Genomic DNA, 25613 nt, shown 5'->3' on the forward strand with positions numbered 1-25613 from the left:
CTGCAGTGCACTGTGATGAGACACTGTCAGGCAAAGCACTGCTTTCTTTTTCTAGGTGGGAAGGTGGAATAAGAAGAATAATGCAGATGCAGCTGCAAAATGGCAGAGAGCAGTTCACAAACAGCCTTTTATGGTGCTTCTCTGTCCCTCCCCCAGAGCCCTGGGATTGGAAGGGACCTCAGGGACAGATCACTGTCACTGGCCAGCTACAGATGTCAATATCAGAGCAGTCCTCCCTCCACCTTTCCCCTCCCTCCTAGTTTCTCTTTCCCTGCAAGCCCACCTCCAAAACAGCTCTGAAACTATCTGAAACGTTTCAGAAACATTCGAATCATTTTGAAACATTTTCAAAATGTTTGGGATGTCCCCGTTTCATTTTGGAGCTGTTTCAGAGCCTTGCGTTCCATTTTGGATTTGGCGTTTCAGCCTCCGAAACGTCTGAATCCAAAATTTAAACGAAACACCCGCCAAAATTTTGCACCACTTTAGTACATGCACAAGGTTGGTGTAGTCCTCAAACATAGTGCATACTAGATTGTCTGTGTTACCAGATCTTCTGCTGCCATCACTACACCACCAGACTTATGTCAGCTCTATGTGGTTTCACCACAGCATGAGGTGTGCCTGAGAAGGCGCTAGATACTCTGTGGAACTCGGTGCCAGTAGAACGGTTGGGAGTGTCTGCACGTGCTTTCAAGCATGTGTTCAGACAGCTTTGTGCAGCTCAGAAGAGGTAGGGGGGAGCTGTACTGGCAGAGCAGATGGTCCTGCTAATGGAGAGAGAATTTGTAGGGTAGATGAAGCCAGCCAGAGATAGTTTATGTCCCATGTAGTTTACAGTCTAAATAGACTGAAACGAAAAATAAGCAGAACATAATTGAGAGTGGCAGGTGTCTATCAAGAGGAGGTGTTCCTACAGAGAACCAAAAATCCTATGAATTTAAACTACGTTTCCTCTCCCATTGCTGGTGGTGGTGTAAGGCCCTTCTCTGTAGCTCCTGCTTATTGGAACTTCCTCACTTCTCCATCTCTGCTAATGTCAGTAAGAAACTTCTCTCTTTCCTGTGTCCCCTAATTTCTCCCTCCCTCTGGTCTTCTTTGTCTCCATAACTGACTGAAACAGAACCTCACTAATTGCTGTGATACCCACTGCAAATGACTGAGCTTTTAGCAAATTAATGAGTAAAGTGAACAATTAGTTTAAAAAAAAGAAAAAACTAGGCTAATGCATTGGAAAATGTATTGAATTCATTTATTTCACCAGTGTGGTATGCAGGATAACACTCGATAGTATGTTAATAGAAATCCAAGCGAGGAGAGATATTTGGAAGAAGGAGATTGACAATTACCAATTGCTCTTAGAATTTTAATTTGATGCATGCTTTCATTCTAAGCCTGATCTTATGTCAATGGGAAGTGGGCCATTGACTTTCTTGGGTGAAGGATCAAGCCATGAATGCTTGCAAATGCACAATGTATGAAACATAACCTACCTGAGGAGGTTATCAGTCTTCCTTATTGGACTGCGGCTGTGTGAGTGCCATTTTGAACGATTAAAGGTCCAAGGTAAGTTTGAAGGTTAACACTTCCAAACATCAAACTAAGCCACTAAAAGGACATCACATCTTAGTACTAATAACTGTATGGACTTTTTTAAGGCATACATGTTGGGAACAAGACTTCCAAACTGGAAAAAATTTAAGTTCAGTCAAGGTCACTGTTTTTTATTGATCCAATGTGAGCCAAGAATGTTGTCAATGGTGATAGCCTAGTTCACCTGAAGAGTGGACTCCTGATAACAATATATGGCCAAGGCAGTGTGTTTAGCGAGTAATGGAGGCCTTCTTTACTCTGGGGATTTGCCCTGATTTCATCTGTCAGAGAAGCAAGACTTGTGAGGTAATATATTTTATTGGATCAACTCCATAGTTGCAAAGAATGTTAAAGAAGCTTTTGGGTAGGAACGCATCATGTGAAATAAAATTAAAAAATCTTTCTTCTTGCATATTCCCTGGACCATCACATTAACAACACTATTACAGCAATTAATGCAGCTCTGCTGAAACTTCTAGGCATATTACTATACCAAAAGGTGCAGTGAGCTGGTATTACAGTCAAAAGCACCAAGATGCAAATAAGAATATAAAGGGACCTTAGTGGAAAGGAGAATTGGTCTCCAAATGTAGATGGGTGAAGCTACTATTTGCTTTTTCCTTTGGTTCTTATCAGGGGTAAAATTTCCTCTTGTGCAAATAATGTCATTACCCTATATACACTGGCATTGGAAAAAATGAGCTCACACTGATAGCTGTATCCAGGGCTTATCCCCAGTATTATAGAGAATGCCAGAGTCTTGTTGCAGCACTGCCTAAACTCATTTACAATTACAGGGATTTGTGTGCACAGAGGTATGAAAAATTAGTGAGGTATGCACTAGATGGCTTTTCTTGCATTTGAACCATGTGGGTAGTGATCAGGGATACAAAGCGTTTTGTACAGAGATACTAGGCAATGCAAAATAAAATGGTGTGAGGTCATAGTGGCTAGGTATGAAAAAGCAGCTGTTAATAAAATGTGTTGCACATTATAAGCATTTTAACTGGGAGATGCAGCCACAAAGGAAAATGAAGAGAATCCTCCAAAAGTGCAGTTATAAGCATGTTACTAGACCAAAGGGTGCATTGGGTTGGTATTGAAGTTAAACAGCTCCAAGAGACAAAAAAAGATCTGTGACATCAGCAGGAAGCTGATGATTTGGATGCTTTTTGTAAGTTTGCATGTCCTTTTCCTTTTAGTCCTCCCCCCGCCCCAAGTTTGATAGAGTCACTATGTCTAAGCATTCTCAAACTGACAGTTGAAATCTGTCATCCGGCAGACAATGAACTTCCACTGGCGATCCCTGCATGGGAAGAAAAAGGAGAAACGGACATCAGTGAGACAAGGGAAACACTAGAGGCCACATCTATATAAAAGGGTTCTTCAGAAAGAAAATACTTCCTGTCTGCCTCATGCTAGGCCTCTGAGTATTATGTGCTCTTCTATTATGAAAGGCAGGTCAATGTTTCAATGCCCTTTCCTTAACATCAAGGGCATCAGAACTTTGAGTTCATCAGAAGGTGATGACTTGACTGTGATCAAGCCTGAGTCAGCTTCAAAGCAGCGACCTAAAGAAGAGCCAGGCTTGTTCTCATCCATGGTCATTGCCATGTGATGTGTTACTAAGTAATGTGAAATGAATGGATGGGTTTCAGCCCAGTTCTCAGTATCTCACTAAATACACTCCTATACTGGGCATTATTTGATAAATACACTAATAAGTTAATCAAAGAGGCGAAAGAATGAGGAAGTCAGAGATTCTGAACACCCTTGTCATTCTAAGTAGTGGTGTCTTCAGCCATGTGGTGCTTGGTCACTTGTAAAATATTACCAAATGGCAGTTTTTCACAGGGGTTGAAGATGTCAAAAGTTTCAAATACAGGTAATTGTCCAGCCTTGAACCTGTATTATTGGGCTGGTCATATTACAAGAAGGGCTGAAATGGGACATTTTTCTACAAGAGTCATCTTCCATCAGTAGGCTCCCCATAGATGATGCAGCTGTATGTCCTGTCTGTAGGTGCTGCTATGCAGAACTGGGGCATATTTTGCTCTTGCTTATACTGCTGTGCACCTCCATTGACTTCAGTAAGCTATTCTTGATTTACAATGGTGTAAGTGAGAGAGGAATTTCACCCCTGGAGTCTAGGTTGACCAAAGCCTTCTCAGTTCAACTTTCATTTTCTGTATGCTTCATTCAGTCTGTTCGAGATGCTACTCATTTTTTACTAACCATAAGGAACAGCATCTGCCTCGTATTACTTAGCAAGGTTTAAAGCTGTATGGGGTGAAAGTGGAGATATTTCCTGGCTAGCTATATTTGACTGTCATTTGCTCAGGCAAGTGGCTCAGTGCAGTACAAATCATATTTTTAGTTTAATTTTAAGATATTGTCATCAGTGATGCATGTAGCAGGTCACAGGCATTTACTACCCTTTCTGTCTCTCAGGCCTCCAAAACTACAGAAAACCTGGACTGAATAAGGTTTTGCAATTCAAAATGATGGCCCATTAAATTAGCAGCTGTTTTGGTGGAGGCTTTCCATTCAAAAGCTCAGATCTAATCAATAGCAATAGGCAGGGGGCAAGTGGGGCACCAACACTGGCAACCTGCTTATAGGGCATGCCAGTATGCCCCCTGTCTCCAGGAGTCTTTGCCACAGAAAGTGCTGCAAAGCCTACAAACTGGGCAGGTGTGGCCCCATGACCAATAGTGTCTGTAGGGGGTGGGGGAAGGTGATGGAAAAATACTGCTTAACAGGAGACTGCCATGTGAGGCATAGCCCTGGGCCCAGGGGTGGGGAAATGGACAAGGCACTAGACACGGCCCAAGGAGTCCATGACACTGCCTGTCCCTCAGCTGCAGCAGCCCAAGCCCACACTGCTACAGTAGCGGCTGTTGCCCCAGTGAGGAGAGCTGAGGTAGGTACGCTTCTATCCCCTCTTCCTTTTTCTCACTCCTCCTTCCCCTGCTCTCCAGTAGTCAGCATAATTCTCCTCCACCCCACCTTTGCCCTAGGTGGTTCTTTTGCCCTTGGATCTAATCATTTTTTCCCATAAAGGGACATTGCCAGATAAGAATCAGACCTATTTAAAATAATGTTTTACTTTCATGTATTAGTAATACCATCTATTAAGGTTTTTTAAAATGGAAAGACTCCTGAAATGTTAATGAGGGTCTTGATCTTGCAAACACTTAAGCATACAGACATGTGCTTCATTTTAAGGTATTTGAATAAGTATTGTGTTTAAAGTTAAGCGTAAATGTATATGCAAGTCTTCACAGGACCAGGGACATATTTTGCAACACTGAAGCTATTTAATTTATCTCATAAACACATCTGTGAGCTTGGATAGAGCAGCTTGACTTTTACTTTCACTCTCTGGTTTTCATATGCCTGGTGGTGTCTGGGTTTCTAACCTTGCAGGGAAATCAGAGAAATTCTTCAATCCCTAAATAATCTATTTCCTCTTTTTTTTTTTTTTTTTTGTCTGGTGAAACCTAATGAAAGGCCTAAAATACCTGACATGTTTGCATCCAGTGATCTGTCTAGAGGCTTTTGTGCAGCTTACCCTGATGAGTCTCACAGAAGTTAAGAAACTGTTCACTATGTATAACACCACGTATATAATATTATTAATCTTCAGTTAGATGTGCACCAGAAAACGTGCAGTTGGTATTGGCTTTTGTGGCCCATTTCTTTCTCTTCCAAGATCTTTTGGGTTTGGCCCAAAGGCTGTGGCTGCCAACAAATGTATAGAAGCAAGTTTTGTGAGGTGAGGGAATATAAAATGCCCTTCCTCTGGTCACCAGCTGTGAATTTGTCCAATAAATGCTATTATCCCATATCAGAAATCCTGTTTCTTGCATATTCCCTGAACCTTCACAGCTACAACAGGTCTACAATAAGGACAGAAAAGCTGCCACTTACTGGGTGCATCTACAAGTTCATCAATACGCCTTAGTTATTGCGTGGGCATGTCTACACGTGCATCTATACTATCTTAAATTTACTGTGCAGTACATTACTATGCTTAGCCAGGTATAGGCCAGCATCTACACCTGCAGGCATTTAAGTGAATTAACTCTGTGTGTGGACTGATTTGGGACTAAAGTTAATCCTAAATCAGTCCACACACACACACTGTTACTGTGCAATAAAGTGTCTACATGTGTTACTGCTCAGTAACTACTCGGGCATAACTTTGATACTTGCATGACACAGGTATCAAATTTATGCTCCAGTTAGCATAAGTCACCATATTTACTGTGCAGTATGGGTGTGCACGTGTAGACATGCACCTGTACCGCACAGTAGTTTTGGTTACTTTGCAGTAAATGCACATGTGTAGATGCACCCCACATGTAGTTTAGTATTTGCTTAATGAAGTACTAACTAAATGTACAGTAACTAATGTTACTGCACGGTAGCACCACCACACAGTTATTTTATGATGCTTACTGTGCATTAGCCTAATAACACTGTACAGTAGGCTATTAGCACGGTTTTTAACTGCCACGCTACTGTGCAGTGTTATTAAGCTAATGCACGGTAAGCATCTTGTGTAAACGTGGCCGCTTGGTCAGACCATTGTTCCATCTTGCACATATCCTATGTCAAATGGATGCTGAAAGGTGGAGTGAACAGGGTATGACCTAACCCAGAGAAGCCCTAGTGATCCTAGCAGATGACTGGGCAGGTCACAGTGACCAATACACTTCTCCTTTCCTCCCTCTGAGTCAGGGATGCAGTCAGATTTACCCTTGAGTGGATGGGGTGGGTATTTAACTCTTCACCAAGCCATTCCTGGAAGGAGCTAGCTGAGTTGGTACACCCAAACTCACTATCTACATCAGTAATGATGGCTTCACCAGTTAACCTGACCAAGCACTCTACACACTGCTGGCTATGTACCTGCCTTTTGAAAGGTTGGCTACAATAAAGCCCTTTGTCCTTCTGCATGACAGTTTACTCAGACTGGATTGTTAAAGGGCTATCTACTTTTATAAAGGTCTAGAACCAAAAAAAAAGGTTAGATTCAAACACCACTTAATTTGATTGAAGCTCATATTCCAAGTGAGCTTTCTACCCAAGACCCATAACTAAAGACATATTAAAAGAGTTCATTATGGGCTTTGGTCTTGTATCTGAAGAACCAGATATTAGTCCTTGAGCCATACCAGTTAGCTGCCACAGCTGATGAAGCAATAGTTAAATCCAGTACAGCAAATGTTTTATTCTAGATATGTATAATTGGTTGCTGCAAGAAGGGAATGTCCATTTTTTTCTGCCCCTTCTGACAACAGAACAAAGCAAGAGGCAAACCTGTCCACAGCAGAGAAAGTTGTAGTGGCCCCTCGGATGTAATGATCATAAGTATACAGCATCATGTCCACATCTTCCCCATAGTGTCCTGGATATTCTGTTGTTAACCTTTACAGGAAGGAAAAAATAAACAGAATTTACTGTCTGGAAGAAAAGTAGAACAAAACAGCATTTACTGGATGCAGATCCAACAGTAGAATTTTTGCTTTTTATTCTTTAGCAACAGCAAGCTGCAGAGACCTCTATGTAATGTTATTTTGTTTCTCCTCCAGGCAATTAGTTCTTCAGTCCTTTGGATAATTTTAGTGCACTTAGCATTACTTAGAGCATGCTTGAGTATTATATATATAGTAGCAATTCTAGGAAGAAAATGATGTGAAAAAAGAATTGAAAGAGCTGAAAGTCTTATTTCTTCTGTCTCTTTTCAAGCATATTCACTTGCTGTTTTCCGTTTTGTTTGATTTGCCCCAGAACACTGTAAATATTGCCAAGCCAAACAAATACCAGCATTTATCCATTTATGAATTATACTGACATAACATCTAATGCAATCTGCTTTCTTCTTTTCATTTTCCTTCCAGTTTGTAATTAAAGAAACAATGACTCAGATCACAGTTGTACAGTATAATTTATCTAAGGATCTCAAAGTGCTTCTGTAAATATTAATTGATAGTTACAGTCTCCTCAGAAAGTAGGAAAACATTATTATTATTATTACTCCTGTTTTACGGTTGAACAAACAAAATTACCAAGAAGGCTTGGAGCTTGACCAATATCACATGTCACAAGGCGGAGGTTAGGAAGAGAAACCAGCTGTCTGATTCATCATTGCATTGCATCAAGTGTAGGGAGGTGCTAATGAAGTTACATCAATGGAGCTATAGAGAGGCAACAACAGTCTAACCCCACTGTAAATGTGGAGTAACTAATGCATGATGAGTCTTTTTCCTGGGGTGAGCCCCATGGCCCCACTCCCCACCCTTGCTGTGGGAGAGGCCAGAAGGCTCTGCCAAAAAAAACAAACAAAAAAAAAAGGATTGGGCCCCTTGCTGCTTCTGTCTTCAGCAGGCTCCTGTAGCCAGCAGGATGTCTGGGGCCGCCCGGGAACTGGCTGGCTTGTCCCTGGGGCAGTGCCGGGAGGCAGCAGGAGGGCAGCTGGTTTTGCTGGAAGTTGAAAAGGCAGCAGGGATGGTGCACAGGGTGCTGGAAGCCCAGGCAGACTCTGGGAAGTGTTGGATTGGGTGCCACTCAGGCTTTCAGCGTCCCATGCACTGTCTCTCCCGCTTTCTCCAACTGCCAGCAAACCCAGCTGCCCTTCTGCCACCTTCCTGCACTGCCCCAGGGACAAGCCAGCCTGTTCCCTGAAGGCCCCAGGCGTCCTACCAGCTGCAGGACCTGCACTGTTGCAAACTAAACTACACTGGGATGAGCTATCTTTAAAAGCTATCACTCATCTTTAAAACCCCCAAAACTCTTGCATGCGTACAGTGTGGCACCATTAAGCCACACACAGTGACATTTTTGTCACATGTACATGGTAATAGCATCACAGGTACAAACACCCCGCTCCTCTGAAATGTTCTTTGTGTAATACAATGTCAGGCACCTCACAACACAGACAAATCAGCTTGACTTTGAACAGGTTATGTTGCTAGTTTATCTATCCCTATTCTAGCTTATATTAAGAGCACTTGAAGCCACTCTAGTATCATAATAGGGCCTTCCAGGGGGTGCAAATAATTTTCTAGAAATACTCCCAGTGTGGGAACCCTGGACCCCCCCTATCCCCCCAGCAGCTGGTATCTTGCTGGAAGGACTGTTACACTGGCTCAGGCCCCAGAGTAGCAGGTGAAATAACATGTCAGAGGCAAGGCCAGAGTGTATTGTCAAATAACTGTTTGTTGATTCCAGAATCATTTGGTGGCCACAGGAAGCTGAGCATGAGACAAACTGTCTCAGAGCCTATTCTAACTTACACTGTGGGCTGGGTAGGCACTTGCACTTCACCAGAATATGGGGATGGTAAAAGTTTAAAGCAATCTTTTCCCTGCCCACCTACATGCAAAAGGGGCAGAAAGGGCATCACTGATATCTGGTTCACATGTACTAATCCCATGCATTTTTCAGATGGGAAGTAAAAATTAGTGTCCTGACTGCATGATCACTTAAGATCCCTTGGCACTTCTTGTAAGAGCAAACAGTGTTGATCTTAGGTGCACTAATATCCCAAGGGAAGCCTCATTGGTTTGCCCTGGTCTTCCTTCCTCTGACAACTCTACCTCCATGCCCACTAAGCTGTGCTTATTTCCATTCAGCCTTTAATGTGTAATACACATAGGAGTGATGAACAGCACACATAACAAAACTGCCAAAGTAATGGGGTGCAAAGATGAGTCTTTGAATTCTGTCTTATTATGAGTACAGATGCCTGCCAACTCCTCTCATTCTAAAGAGAGACATTATAAATATTGCTATGAGAGGAGGGTTCATGTTCACTCAGGCCTTTGTGGTCTGCCTGTCTAATTCTGTTCTCCATGATGTTAGCTGTGCTCATTTATGTAAGTATTCCCTTAAGCTCACGTATGTCAAGGTCAGCTTGATTGCATGCCATCCTGCAGAGGGGCATGAAGATAATTCACCTCATAGATGTACTTTGTGATATTGTCCTTCCTCTGTCCTTCACCCCTGCTGGTAGTTTGAGGGCCAAATCTGACAAAATATATGAAGAGACAGTTTATTAGTGGGGATTTTCAGTCCTTAGGGTTTGCGCACAGAAAGGAGAGATGCTTTGTAAGTAAGCATCTAGAAGTCTCTCAATATGGTGAAATTCTAAATTTTAGAAACATTGGCAGAGTAGTGTGAAGGAAGCTTGCCCTTTTGTAACTGCTCTGTAGGGAGACAGAAGATTTCCATTTCCAGAAGACAGTATTTTGTAGCAGATTTTCTATTTCACCTCTTTTACTAGCACAGATTTTTTTCCCCTTAAGTTGGTTTTAGATTTTGCTTTGCTTTGTTCTGTTTTTTGTTTGGTTTGATTTAGGGGTTTGTTGGGGGGGGGGTTGGGGTTTTTTGAAGTAATTCAACAAAAATCTGCTGGCAGGAGGAAATATATTTCATAGATTTCATAGATTTCATAGACATTAGGGCTGGAAGGGACCCCGGAAGATCATCGAGTCCAGCCCCCTGCCCAAAGGGCAGGAAGTCAGCTGGGGTCATAGGATCCCAGCAAGATAAGCATCCAGTTTCATCTTGAAGGTGTTCAATGAAGGCGCTTGAACCACCTCCGGTGGCAGGCTGTTCCAGACCTTGGGGGCTCGGACAGTAAAGAAATTCTTCCTTATGTCCAGCCTGAAACGATCTTGAAGTAGTTTGTGACCATTCGACCTCGTCATCCCTGGGGGCGCTCTGGTGAACAAACGTTCCCCCAGATACTGGTGGTCACCCCTGATAAACTTGTAGGTGGCCATCAGATCACCCCTGAGCCTGCACTTTTTCAGCCTAAAGAGCCCCAGGGCGCTCAGCCTGTCATCGTAGGGTCTTCTAAAAGATATTCATAAAATCTCTGAATCCTTAATAAGATTTTTTTTTTTTTAGTTTGGACGTAGTAGTAATTGTTGTGTTTGGTCTCCCTGTGGAAAAAATATCACCTTAGGAATTAATAATAAATAAAATTACAACACCCAGGGAAGGATATTGTAATAAAAGCCAATAAATATTGGCACTTCCACCCCACAAAATCTTTTCCATGTGGGTAAATAATGCTATACCCATTTCACAGCCAAGGAAAATTTTTTTTCCTCTTTTTTTTTTTTTTTTTTTAATCATGTTCCCTTCCTATAGTGCTGGGGAAAGTGGCCAGAAGGAGAGCTCCTTGGAATGTCTCAGCAGCCCTGATCCTGAGGAGCCAGGGCAAGGTAGGAACCCAAAGGAAGGGCTTTTCATTTTGTTTTTGATGAGTTGAATTATTCTTAAAGGGACTGACCTGATTGATTAACCTAGGAACCTGGGAGGCATTGATTTCATTTGCTTTGATTACTTATTTAATTATTTGATTGGATCCTTCAGGGACTGACATAAACCAGCTAACCCAGGAATGGGGGATGCATTAAGTTCATTTTTATCCACTTGAGTATCTGATTGTGTCCTTAAACCGGAGACCTAGATTGATTAGCCCAGAAGCCTGGGCAGAATTGATTTGGGGCCATATACCTTTGGGGAAGAGATGAACAGCCAGCGGTGGTGAAAGAACAGGTTAGGAACTATTTTAAAAAGCTGGACATATATAAGTCCATGGGGCTGGATGGGAGGTACCCAAGGGTGCTGAGGGAGTTGGCTGACATATACTAATGCTAGGAGCATGGGGAACAAGCAGGATGAACTAGCACTCCTGCTTGCAGAAAAAACCTATGACTTAGTAGGGCTAACAGAAACCTGGTGGGATTCGTCCCATGACTGGGCGGTAAATATTGAAGGTTATAGGCTGTACAGAAAGGACAGGGTGGGGAAGAAAGGGGGAGGGGTTGCGCTCTGTCAATGAGCAATATACATCGACCCTCATCAAGACAGAATCAAAGGATGAGGAAGTAAAAGGATTGTGGGTTAGGTTACATGGGGGGCAAGGAGAAAGGGATTTGGTGGTAGGGGTCTGCTACAGACCCCCACACAAAGGGGAAGAACTAGACTCGGGTCTCCTGAGGCAGCTCTCGGAGACCATAAAACTAAGGAGGCTGTAGTCATGGGGGACCTAAACTACCCAGACATCTGCTGGGAGACGCAGACGGCAAAGTCCTACCGTTCACACAGGTTTCTAACCTGTGTACAGGACCTCCACCTGACGCAGGAGGTACACGGTCCCACTAGGAGGAATGCCTTACTGGATCTGGTATTGGCAACGGGGGATGACATGGTAGGGGACCTCCAGATCGGTAGCCATCTGGGGTACAGTGATCACCTAATAATAGAATTCTTCATAAGACATCGAGTGGGTAAGGTAACTAGTAACGGTGAAAGTAACTAGTAGGGTGAAAGTGCTAGACTTTGGAAAGCACTTCAATTTCAATGAACTCGGGCGATTAGTCAAGGACGTACTGCAAAGTAGGAATTTTGAAGTAATGGGAGCCCAAGAAGGGTGGCTGTGCCTTAAGGAAATGATCCTTCGGTCACAAAGGGACATCCCGATGCAAGGAAAAAGAGGGAAAGGGGCCAGGAGGCTTCCTTGGCTGACCAGAGAAACCCAGGGCAGCCTACGGGCCAAAAGGGGAGCACATAAAAAGTGGAAACAGGGAGAGATCACCAAAGAGGAGTATACCTCCTCTGCTCACGCTTGTAGGGAGGCAGTTAGACAGGCCAAAGCTACCATGGAGCTGAGGATGGCATCCCAAGTAAAGGATAACAAGAAATTGTTTTTTAGATATATAGGGAGTAAAAGGAAGGCCCAGGGAGGAATAGGACCCCTGCTAAATGGGCAGAAGCAATTGGTGACGGACAGGGGGGACAAGGCTGAACTCCTCAACGAGTTCTTTGCCTCAGTGTTCCTAAGCAAGGGGCACGACAAGTCTCTCACTGGGGTTGTAGAGAGGCAGCAGCAAGGCGCCAGACTACCATGCGTAGACCCTGAGATAGTGCAGATTCACTTGGAAGAACTGGATGTGTTTAAGTCGGCAGGCCCAGATGAGCTCCATCCGAGGGTACTGAAGGCACTGGCCGACATCATTGCAGAGCCACTGGCAGGAATATTTGAACGCTCGTGGCACACGGGCCAAGTCCCGGAGGACTGGAAAAGGCCAATGTGGTCCCCATTTTCAAGAAGGGGAGGAAGGAGGACCCGGGCAACTATAGGCCAGTCAGTCTCACCTCCATCCTTGGCAAAGTCTTTGAAAAAATTATCAAGGCTCACATTTGCGAGAGCCCGGCAGGACAAATTATGCTGAGGGGAAACCAGCACGGGTTCGTAGCAGGCAGATCATGCCTGACTAATCTAGTATCTTTTTATGACCTGGTTACGAAACGCCTGGACACAGGAGTAGGGTTGGATGTCATATACTTAGACTTCAGGAAGGCCTTCGATACGGTATCCCACCCCATACTGGTGAACAAGTTAAGAGGCTGTGACTTGGATGACTACACAGTCCGGTGGGTGGCGAATTGGCTAGAGGGTCGCACCCAGAGACTCATGGTGGATGGGTCGGTTTTGACCTGGAAGGGTGTGGGCAGTGGGGTCCCGCAGGGCTCAGTCCTTGGACCGATACTCTTTAATGTCTTCATCAGCGACTTGGACGAGGGAGTGAAGTGTACTCTGTCCAAGTTTGTGGATGACATAAAGCTATGGGGAGAAGTGGACACACCGGAGGGCAGGGAACAGCTACAAGCAGACCTGGACAGGTTGGACAAGTGGGCAGAAAACCACAGAATGCAATTCAACAAGGAGAAATGCAAAGTGCTGCATCTAGGGAGGAAAAATGTCCAGCATACCTACTGCCTAGGAAATGACCTGCTGGGTGGCACGGAAGCGGAAAGGGATCTTGGAGTCCTAGTGGACTCCAAGATGAACATGAGTCGGCAGTGTGATGAAGCCATCAGAAAAGCTAATGGCACTTTATCGTGCATCAGCAGATGCATGACGAATAGATCCACAGAGGTGATACTTCCCCTCTATCGGGCGCTGGTCAGACCGCAGTTGGAGTACTGCGTGCAATTCTGGGCATCGCACTTCAAGAGGGATGCGGATAACCTGGAGAGGGTCCAGAGAAGGGCCACTTGTATGGTTAAGGGCTTGCAGACCAAGCCCTACAAGGAGAGACTAGAGAAACTGGACCTTTTCAGCCTCCGCAAGAGAAGGTTGAGAGGCGACCTTGTGGCTGCCTATAAGTTCATCACGGGGGCACAGAAGGGAATTGGTGAGGTTTTATTCACCAAGGCGCCCCCGGGGGTTACAAGAAATAATGGCCACAAGCTAGCAGAGAGCAGATTTAGACTGGACATTAGGAAGAACTTCTTCACAGTTCGAGTGGCCAGGGTCTGGAACGGGCTCCCAAGGGAGGTGGTGCTCTCCCCCACCCTGGGGGTCTTCAAGAGGAGGTTGGATATGCATCTAGCTGGGGTCATCTAGACCCAGCACTCTTTTCTGCCTATGCAGGGGGTCAGACTCGATGATCAATTGAGGTCCCTTCCAACCCTAACATATATGAATCTATGACATGTTCAGAGCTTCAGGCCATCACCTTTGAAAACTCATGGTTATCAAGAAAGGTCCCAGATAATTGGAAAAGGTCAAACATAGTGCCCATATTTAAGAAAGGGAAAAAGGAGCATCCAGGGAACTTCAGATCAGTCAGCCTCACCTCAGTTCCTGGAAAAATCATGGAGCAGATCCTCGAGGAATCCATTTCTAAGCACTTGGAAGAGAAAAAGGTGATTAGGACCATCAGCATGGATTTGCCAGGGACAACTCATGCCTGACGAGCCTAATTGCCTTCTTTGATGAGGTGACTGGCTCCATGGATGTGGGGAGACCCACAGATGTAGTGTACCTTGATTTTAGCAAGGTTTTTTATACGGTTTCCCACAACATTCTCACAAGCAAGCTAAGGAAGTATGGATGGATGAATGGACTGTAAGGTGGATACAAAAATGGCTGGAACACTGGGCTCAGAGGGTAATAATCAATGGTTTGAAGTTGAGTTGACAGCTGTTATCAAGTGGAGTGCCCCAGGGGTCGGTCCTGAGGCTGGTTTTGTTCAATATCTTCATCAGTCACCTGGAAGATGGCATGGAGTGCACCCTCAGCAAGTTTGCAGATGACACCAAGCTGTGGGGAGTAGTACATATGCTGAAGGATAGGGTTAGGATTCAGAGTTACCTAGACAAATTGGAGGATTGGGCCAAAAGCAATCTCATGAGGTTCAACAAGGACAAGTGCCAAGTCCTGCACTTAGAGCAGAACAGTCCCATGCACCAGTACAGGCTGGGGGCTGACTGGCTGGGCAGAAGCTCTACAGGAAAGGATCTGAGGATTACAGTGAACAATAGCTGAATATGAGCCAGCAGTGTGCCTTTGTTGCCAATAAGGCTAATGGCATAGTGGGCTGCCTTGGTGGGAGTGTTGCCAGCAGATCAAGGGAAGTGATTATTCTCCTCTATTCAGCACTGGTGAGGCCACATCTGGAGTACTGTGTCCAGTTTTGAGCCCCCCACTACAGAAAGGATGTGGACAAATTGGAGAGTCCATCAGAGAGCAATGAAAATGGTTTGGGGGTTGGGGTACATGACTTCTGGACAGAGGACGAGGTAACTAGGCTTATTTAGTCTAGAGAAGACAAACCCGAGAGGGGATTTAATAGCAGCCTTCAGCTACCTGAAGGGGGGTTGAAAGAGGATGGAGCTAGGCTATTCTCAGTGGTGACAGTTGACAAAACAAGAACAATGGTCTCAAGTTGCATCAAGGAAAGTTTAGCTTAGATATTAGGGGAAAAATTCTCACTAGGAGGGTAGTAAAACACTGGAACAGATTACCCACAGAGATTGTGAAATCTCCATCTTTGGAAGTTTTTAAGATCCAGCTAGAAAAAGCCTTGGCTGAGTTGATATATAGTCTTGCTTTGAGCAGGGGGTTGGACCAGATGTGACTTCTTGAGGTCCTTTCCAACCCTAATTTTCTATGATTCTATGACTTCAGACAGACTGATCTCAGTTGATTAATCAATGAACCAAGGAATGACTGACGTAAAAATGACCCCAGGGTGCCTGAATGAATGGGTTTAGACTCCCAGGCAGTCATTTGACACGTCAGTGCCTAGTTGCCAGCCATATCAGGGTGATACAAGACCCAGACCCTGAAGGGTATCATCCAGAAAGTGGAGTGGGGTGAGGTGAGGTGAGGTGGAGCCCCACGAAGAAACCACTCTGAGAGGACCTGTCAGGATCACCACCAACCTACACATCCAGCTCCCAAGAGTTAGAGAACATGAAGACATGGTGGGCAAGAAAATTACAGCAGAGATTGATGGCAGAGGTGCTGTCTGGTTCCCCAACAGCGTACACTGGTAAGACATTGGGTAGGCTTTGGTTGTGGCCATACTGCACCCATCTCCAACAGGCTTTTCAGGAGGACTATACCTTCAGACCAGATTCGATGGGAAGCTCTTTAATCTCAGTCATCTCAAAGCAAAAACAAAAGCTCAGGAAATTCTTGTCCATTAAATACTTTTTGTCAACGATGCAGCAATTGTTAGTCATTCAGAAGAAGCAGGACTGCAAAGTCTCATGGATTACTTTTCTCATGCTTGTGATGATTTGGGTCTGACCATTAGCCTGAAGAAGACAGTAGTCATGGATCAACAAGTTGACCACCCTCCTGAAGTTAGAATAAATGATGAAAGCCTGGAAGTGATTGAAAACTTCAATTACTTGGGCTCCATCATCTCACAAAATCTTGGCTTGGAAACCAAACTTAATGCTCACATTGGAAAGACAAGCAATGCCATGGCTAAACTTCAAAAGAGAGTTTGGAAAAACAGAGTGCTCACTCTATCAGAGATGTCCATCTACAGCACTTGCATACTTAGCTTTCTGTTGTACGGCAGTGAAATGTGAACTCCTTATGCCAAGGGAAAAAGAAAACTGAACAGTTTCCATCTTCAGTGTCTCCACCTATCCTGGGCATAACATAGCATAACAAACTCTCTAACTTTGCTGTTCTGGAATGGGCCAGGTTACCCAGTATGTTCATGCTCCTAAGACAGTGATGCTTCCATTAGTTAGGGCATGTGAATTGTATGAGCAATGGCTAAATCCCCAAGGACATACTGGCACTATAGTAAGGTGGCCACTGGCAAATACCAACTTGGACAGTCCAAACTCCATTTTGTTGATATCTGCAAGAGAACCCTTTGTGAGCTGCGCACTGATGGCCAATGCTGGGAATCAGTCGCTTCAGACTGCTGAGAGTAGAAAGCTGCTGTGAAGCAGGGCCTACATCATTTTGAGATGGGGAGTCGATGATGAGATAGAGAAGAGGTGTCAGAAGCAGGCAAGACAAGACAGTCTTGCCAATAATATTAAGATTGATTAATATTAATTATTGGCATGACAACCCAAGTGAGGGCTCCTTCTTGTAACGTCTTTGTGGAGGTTGCTTCAGCCTGGGGTTTTAGCCATGCTCTAACAGAGCAATGCAGCAAGGAACAATAAACTGCAGAATGCCTTGTTCATATTAGGGGGACAAGCTGGATTTGCAAGTAGGATGCTGGTTTGGGTCTCAGAAAGCCTGGGTTTTACTCCTCCCCCCCCCCCCCCCCCCCGATTTTGCCATAATGTTGCCATGCAACCCAAAGCAAGTATCTTCATCTCTTGTCTAGTTACACTGTAACTTCTTTGTATACCATGAATATGCACATAGTGTCCTATACAATGGAACCCCCACCTCTGGCAGGCACAAGTTTGATACAAATAAATAACACTTGTGAACTTGGGAAACTGCTCCCCACTTTGCAAGAGGGAAGGGCTGAAAGAACATGTGGTCATTCTTGGGTGTTTAGTGGCTTTGGCTATTTTGCAAGAAGCCAGTCTCCCAGCCTTGGAGACTGAAGGCTTAGTTCACAGTGAGAGAGTTGAACACACAGATGACCCTTGCACTGGGAACGTGTTGTGAGTGCTGATTTGGACCTATAGTGTCAACACTGCTGAGTTATTTATATGATTCTGTAACTTCCCTGCTCCTGTAGTATCTGCTGCCCTACTCATAGTATCTGATCCATCATAAATGTCATGCACTCAGTATAATTGTGGTGACACTTCAGATGAAGGAAATAAACGCTTCCTTGAAGCTTCCCTAAACCATGAACTCTTAGAAAATGTTGCTTTTGCCTGGACAGTTTAACTGTGACAGAAAGCAGCTGTAGCACAAGACAGACCTCCTGGCACTTAGCAGCATCAGTTATTTGTAGAGGGGAAACGATCATAAACAGTCTGTGCAGACTTTCGGCTGCTCTGGTGACATGTGTTTTGCTTTTGAGAGCAGCAAGTCAAACTTTTCAATTTCCTTGCAACAAGAAAACTATGAGGTCAAATGGGATTATTTAGTAATGTGTCCACATCTGTAAGGAATTTGCTGCCTTTCCAAGTCAATTATGTTTTGGTTCCAACCAGAAAGATATGGGCCACCTGGTCTCCCACCACAAAACTTATTTTACTTTTGTAGCATTTCCCAGACAGGTAAATTTATTCTGAGTTTTTCAGTCTCCTGTGAGGAACCCAATTATTTAAACTATGGTAGAAATGTAGGGAATCCGAAAACAAGGCTTATTGGTACAGGAAAAGAAAAAAACCTCAAGCATTCATAACAAACAAACAAACAAAAAAAAAAAAAGCATATGCATGTAATATGTTAGAATAGATTTTGACTATTGTTATAACTCATACCTCAAGGTATGTAGAAAAAACATTTAAAGCTGTGTCTATGCCTGAATCACTGATTCTCCGAATCAGCATCGAATCTTCAGATTCGGATTTGGCCGAATCGAATCGGGGACAGTGATCCGAATCAACGAATCGAATCACTGTCCCTGATTCGGGCCAAATCCAAATCTGAACCGAATAGGGCCTGCTTTGCACACTCCTAGTAAATAGTCTTATGTACAGTCTGAAGAGTACCACGTCTGTGATTGCCCATTGTATATTGGGAAAAGTCTGTCTGTCTGTCTTTCTTTTAGGAAGGAGCTTTTGTCCTCTGAAGGAACATTTGTTTTTTGCTGCATACAAATGCATAGAATACAAAGTCAAACCCCAAAATTTTAGCAATAGTCCTATTTCTCATGGACTTGCAAAAGGAAATGCTAGATGATAGGTGAAGATGCTAGGCTCTGAGAAGGGAAAGGTGAAATAAAGGAGATAGGGAAACTCTAATGCACAGTGAATCGTCACAAAGATATCCATCTTTATGCTAAGATCAATCAATGGAGAATCTGACAGAAGGCAAGGCAGAGGTACACCTTATAGGCCAACTGAATCAAAGATGCATAAGCTTTCATGAGCCACAACTCACTACATCAGATGCAACGAAAGGACATGCAGAGAATCTGAGGCAAAGCAAAGGAAAATACAGGATCCAAGACCTAGTCCATGGACCGGAGATCAGAATTTTCCCATCTATAATAGAATTACTTTGTTTTTTCTAAAATGCTTCCTCCCAATGTGCCTGTTGGGACACAGCATCTGTTTAACAGTGTGTGAGGATAGGAAATGAAGAATGTTGTATCTTCTTGAAATAGAAAAGCAGAATACAGGCCTGTATGTAGCGTGGGTGAAAGCACACAAGACAATAATTTGAAGCAGGCTCATCACATTCAAAGTTGCTGAGCATGGCCACGTAACAGCAATACCAGCATTGTCAGGACAACAGAATGAATGAAAGATTTGGCCACAAATAAAAAAGAATGATGTTAATTGTCTCATTGGAATGTGCATGATGTCCTGTATCCAAAGAGGCAGAAACTTTAAGAAACTGCCTAAATCTGAGATTCAAAGAGTCATAGAAAATCATAGATTCAAACAGAGCAAGTCTCCCTCACCTGAAAAGAGGTCTAGCAGATACAACTACAAATGTGGAACATCTGCAGACAGCAGAGCAGACTGAGGAATATCCAAACACGTGGCGCTAATTCCTGTAACACAGGCTTTCAAAAATCTAAAAGGTCTTGCCTTTGCCTCCTGCCAGCAAGGAAATCAATATGCTGCTGTTGCATTTGGCTGGTAGCAGGTCAGACTAAGAATAAGACCAGCAGGCATGTAAACATCTCGCATGCATCTCTGCGGAGAGTTCACTTCAAGACCTACTTCTGGTCAAAAAGACTGGAGTATGAGTTTTCCTAAGCAAAACTGTAGGAGAGTCACTTTTTGTAGCAGTCAGAGGAGCTGGATTAACAGCTGTGGAAGATGAAGTCTTCTGTATAGCCACAGAACAAGCAGGAGAAATCAAATTTGCCCTACTCTGGGTTATAGGATCCCTCCTGAATTTAGAAAAATGGCATCTAAGGACACCCAGGAAACTCAGTAGTCATTAGGCCTGTGCAAAGTGGCTAGTATTCGCTTCGGATTTGGCCAATTCAGGGGACAGTAATTTGATTTGATGATTCAAATCACTGTCCTGAATCAATTCAGCTGAATCTGATTCGGAGATTCAGCAGCTGCTGAATCTCTGAATCAGCCAGGCCCATCCCCCACAGCCTGGCAATGGCTGCCCCACCTGCTCCAGCTCTTGGCACTTGGAAAAAAACCCTCCCCGTCTCAGCGGGTGCTGCCGGGAGGGAGGGGCAATCTCTGCTGCCCCCCACTGCATGGGGGGCTCTTCCATGAGCCTCCCGAAGCCCCAAGGCCACTGCAGAAGTGGTGAGTCCTGGGGCTTTTCTCCATTTTTTTTTTCTCAAAGCACTAGAGTCGGGGCAGATGGGGCACCTGTAAAGGGGGTACAGGGAGCGAGGCAAGGGTCAAGGGGCTCTTGGCAGAGCCCCCCATGCATCATGGGGCAGTGGAGGACAGCAAGGATTGCCCCCACCTGGCACAACCCGGTGAGCACCAGGGCTTTTCTTTAAAGGGCTGGGAGCTGGGGCAGGCAGGGCAGCCATGGTGGGGCTGGGGGAGTGGGTGGAGCTTGGAGGGGCTGGGGGAGCAGGCAGAGGATGCAGCCTGGCAGGGGTCCCCCCATGGTCCCCTCCCCCTCCCCCTCCTCCTCCTCCCCTGCCCCTAGCACTTACCAGCTCCGAGTCTGGCCATAGCTCCCTGCTGCAGCAGGTGGGGGCTACTCGAATCATCAAAGCTCTCTGAATCTTTTCCGAAGATTCAGAGAGCTTTGAACTGATTCGGACCTTTTACTTGGTCCCTTGATTCAATTTGGATTTGGAGATTCAGCCATTTAATCAGGCCAAATCTCCTCTGAATCGAATCACCATCCGAAGCTTCACACACACCTAGTAGTCATGACCCACTGTGTCCTTCATTTCCATGATGCCAAGAAAGGAGACCAATGAGCCAACTGTAATACTGTTTTCTGAGAGGCTGCCATCTCTTTGTTAGGTCTTGGACTACGGTCACTAATTCTTTTCCACAAGGAATATAAACAGCCTACAAATGGGAACAACATTTAGGTACTACAAAAAAAGCCTGGAGAGTGACTTGTAAGAGATGAAATGTTCTTTAGCATATGTCTTTACTGTGCAATGCAGTACCACCTGAGCTAGTTCCTTCACAGGTATCAGGAGCTGTCTAGTGATGTTAACATGAAGAGTCCTTCAGGCTATGTACCCTGGTTTCTCAGTGCAGCACGTTTGCCTCTGGTACCCAAGCTAGGTCTAAATAAGCAATGCTTGGAATCTCCACACTGCATTTCACTGTGCTGGATAGACATACTCTTACTCTGCTCCCTCAGCCATGCAGATCCCATTCGCAGATGCTGGAATTGTCCAAAATGGACATATATCTAGTTTGGCCCCTTAAACAATTAGCTTGTTCTATGTATGTAAGACAACAGTGCAGTGAATTTCATGGTCAGTTGTTTGGGGAGGACATGCTTAGTAAGCTCTGCACAGAGGAACACATGGAGTTAGTATATCTGCTTCAACTCACCAACATGAGTATGAGCATCTCCGGCTGTAGCGGCAGCAGTAAAATTGCCATTCCCGATCCAGCACTGAGGGAAAATACTGACTCTGGAACCCAGCCACGAGGCCATTATTTGAGCAGGTCTGATACCTGAGAAAAGGAAACAAGACACGGAGACACATTAGTTTTCTGTTGGCCAGTTAGTTTCCAGGGGTATCAAACTCATTCAGCTTTGTGGGGCACATGAGGGGTGTGGGGCCAGTTTGGTAGCTGAATTGGATCTACAGACTGGCCCTGTACTCTGGAGTCAGAGAACAGGACTGGCCTGGTGCTGACACTGCATGAAGGGCCAATGCATGGGGCTGACCTGAGACACACAAGCAGCAATACAAGCCAGATGATAAAGTGTACATAGGCTGAGCCTGGTGGCTTAGTCAGGATACTGATACTTAGTTATGGTGAGGTGTTGTTAGCACATTTGACTTTGTAGAGGTGTTACTCTGTGCTTGACGGCCTCTATTATGTTGCAGAAACCCAACTGAGTTTCCCTTGAGGGGACTGACATTTGCATTGTTTATCTGCATTCCTAAGGAATGCTTATCTGAGTTCCTAAGGACTGTTTCTTCTAAAAGCAACACCTCATATACATGTTAAGTGCATGTTAATATTCATATTCATGTTAAATTGCCTAATTTGGACTGCCCTAGTCTGCATTATCTTTAATCCTCCTTTACTAAGGATTTGTTAATTCAGACTGGAGCCAATTTTAATTCGGACTACAAACGGCCACGTGTATGAAGCGGTGGCTGTAATCTAGATTAAATCTAGAAAACCATAACATCTATAAATGACCTGAGTGTTTTGGGTTCATCCCAATTACATTTTTAGGTCTTTCTCTACAACCATCAAGGTAGGAAACTTAAAATGAAAGCTTGGGCTTCTCGTGTAATCATGTGTCTGCAAGAGAGAGCCCTTTAAGAAAAATACCACATCTTACAAGATATGTGATAAAATCATGAGATCCTAGTAAAGCTATATATTGTTTTGCATGTGGTAAAACTGAGTCTCACTCTACATAAGGAGAGTGAAAGATTAGCCCAAAATTTTAGGAGTGCATTTGCAAAACAAGAATCTCATCAGGGTTAGTCAAATTGTATCTATCTGCTACGTGCTATCTGTGCTCTGGAAATTAACTGCCAACAAATACATCTGTGCACTTTCTGAAGCATGTACAGACTCTCTAAACATACAGACACAACTCTGCAACCCTGATGTAGTTGGACATAAAATCTAGAAGTGGACAAAGTGCTAATTCTTCTGTAAGGAGCTTGCTTCTTTTGGGGCGAAAATTGATAGGGGCAACAGTATGGCGCTGAAACCGCTCTGGGCCTGTATTCATGGGACTTGGTGGCATCTCTGCAACTGACTTCAATATGCACTGGATCAAGCCCACAGAAAAGCAAACTTGAAGGCAATGAACTAGGCATGTGTGAGTAGAATTGGTCCACACAGTATCTGGTAGCAACTCTTGAGTGCTCCCCCATTCAATTAAAGCATTCTTTTAACCTCATTCTTTCTTCAGACAGTATTATTATGAGTGCTTACTTCCTTCCATTTCCTTTCTCTTTTTGAAGAAACAGACCTCAGCTCTGGCTGCAGCCAGGAAGGCTGGCAGTCAAGCTCTCTTACAAGCCTTCACACTCATGCCAAAAACAGATATACACTTACAACACAGCCAAAATCACTTTCAGAGATTGGCTCTAATGTAACAGATGTGAAAACATTTCTTTGGGTTCATTTACAACTTAATTGGGAGAGTCTGGCGTTCCCATGGGAATGGCAAGTCATCGAAATGTGTTTTGCATTTGGCAAGGCTGTCATCTGTTTATGCAGGTGACACGGTGGGGAAACTAGATGCATGAGTGTTTGCATGTGTCTAGTTTTGGAAAACTAGGCTCACTAAAGCCAGGGTTTTTAGTCTGCCCTCCATATTTAAGCCCTCACAAATAGGAATATCAACAGAAGTAGGGAAGTAACCTGGAAAACAGCAACACACTTTGACCAACGTGATTCAGTAGGAGTAGTGAGTGTTCAGCATCTCAGAAAAATCAGGCCTCTTTTATACCCACAGGGTGCCTCTCTTTTAGGTGGTAGTGCTTAACTTTAGGTGTCTGAATTCGAAAGCCAGGAGATATACCTTTCCCACAGAGTTTGTGTGTATAACCATGGCTATTTGTATTCCTTGGCTTGCCCCTGACACATGCCACGTTGCCCTAAGCCATTCTGCATTCCTGTACTTTATAGGATTCTTTCAAAGTCCTTCTGCAGCAAGGGACTGTCACTTGCTTGGCATCCTGCCAAGTTAGGGATTTTGGCCAGTATTCAGGGAGTTTCACAAGTACTTGGAGAGAAAGTTGCTGTTTTTTGCTACAGAGGCCATGGAAACATATGACTAATACATTGTATAAAACACTTTGGGCAGCTTCAAATGAACAGTGCTCTCTAAATTAAGGAGAGATGTTAACATTCAGAAACAAAAGGGAGGGCTCAGTTGTGCATATTGTTGCAGTTAAAAGTGGGCTTTTAAACCTAGTGCAGTTACAGATTGACATGACATCTCATTTGATTAGTAGCAGAAAGGCTTTAATAACAATACCACAAACAAGCTATAACAAACACTAAATGACAGAAAAAGAGACTCTTATTCAATATTCAAAAAGTGAGCTATCACCGAAGTCCAAGTATATGTTTAGCTGCAAGAGTGTTTTCTCACCAATGCAGGCCAGGAAGCAGTTTCATTACAGCTTTCACTGAGCAGGATCCTTTCTCATGAAGAACTGGGTGCGATGTAGTGATTTATCTCTGTTTCTCTTGGAGCACACACCTTACTGGCAATTCTGTTTTGCTCTTATACTGTTTAATTGTATAGCTTCAAAGCATTTTTTGTGATGGTCAGTTGATTAAAGTCCAAACAAAACAGGGAGGAAGAGGAAATTAACGTATTGCAATTGTTAACTGTTTGAATCCTGTTTTTGGATTTGTCTAGGTGTGAAACTTGATTTTTCTTCCAGTTTCTGACCAGTCCAGAAGTTGTAAGTCAATCAAATGTGATGGGTCTTGATTAGCTAAATGGGATACCTATGGGCATTGATTATAGGACTTGTTTGGGGGTATTTGTTTAACAAAGGGGTAAATTTGCAATAGCTTGCACTGGCAATGGTCTGTTTACAAAATCCCAGACAAATATTGCATGATTGAGACATTTGCAACACCTCAGGCAGACTTTGAATGATTGAGACATTTGAGAAATGAGGCTGTATTAACAAGGCACATGTAGCATGCATGCCCATGCATTTATCACATACAGGACACATTTCCTGTATTCAGTGTACCTTTTACAGGTTCTGTTTTGAAATTTTGAAATGGAGTCACACTTTACAGCTAGCCCCCTATACTGCAGTGGGCTGAAGCAAAATCATAGAGCTTAACACTCCCATAAACATATCCGTATACTCCTATGCCAAACTTTGGGGAAGTTTTGATCCTGATCCAAACTTGGGAACACACCTCATAAAAATATGATTGGAAACCAAGATCAAGAGAATTTCTCTTGCCATGTTCTTTGGATCCCACTGGAAAAATAACTGGGTGTAGATTTGGAACAGAGACGGAAATAATGTTTTCATTTAATAATTGTATTTGCATTACCTTTTAAAGCCAAACGAAGGAAAATTTGTTCTAGGAAACCTGAAAAAATGTTTCCAACAAAAAACCTCACTACAAGTCCCAGGGTTCTGCCATTGCCCCTGTATAAACAGGTTGGGTTCTTCCAGTTCTGCTGCAAACATGAAAGCCACTGAAGAAGGGGAAAGCTGAAAATAGAGTGTTTTTCTTCATTTCTTAAGTCTTATAAACATTTAGGTCTCTCTTATTCTTGCTAGTTTCCTCAGTTAAAATCCAAATATTCTTCCAAAGAGGAAAAGAGAATCTCCCCCAACCTGGCATGAGTATTTGTGAGCTTATCTAAAGTCTCTCCGAGTTTGTCTCTCTTCCCAGCTGGCCATTTTTCTACAATCACAAAATATCTCACGAAGAGAAAA

The 25613-nt window shown here is 43.9% G+C and overlaps 1 protein-coding gene across 1 annotated transcript in view; it reads right to left on the bottom strand.

Annotated features, from left to right (window-relative positions):
* Window positions 1-1226: 1226 nt before the first annotated feature.
* The window catches only part of DPT (dermatopontin), a 34078-nt gene continuing 9691 nt past the window's right edge, over window positions 1227-25613 (bottom strand). Inside the window, exons 2-4 of the mRNA XM_006275549.4 lie at window positions 21538-21663; window positions 6922-7029; window positions 1227-2899 (exon numbers count right to left, since the gene is read on the bottom strand). Coding sequence (XP_006275611.1) covers window positions 2833-2899; window positions 6922-7029; window positions 21538-21663 — 301 coding nt within the window. The 3' untranslated portion in view covers window positions 1227-2832. The remainder of the gene's footprint in view (window positions 2900-6921; window positions 7030-21537; window positions 21664-25613) is intronic.

This window comes from Alligator mississippiensis, chromosome 1 (genome assembly GCF_030867095.1).
Source record: "Alligator mississippiensis isolate rAllMis1 chromosome 1, rAllMis1, whole genome shotgun sequence".
In the NCBI taxonomy this organism is placed as follows: Eukaryota; Metazoa; Chordata; order Crocodylia; family Alligatoridae; genus Alligator; species Alligator mississippiensis.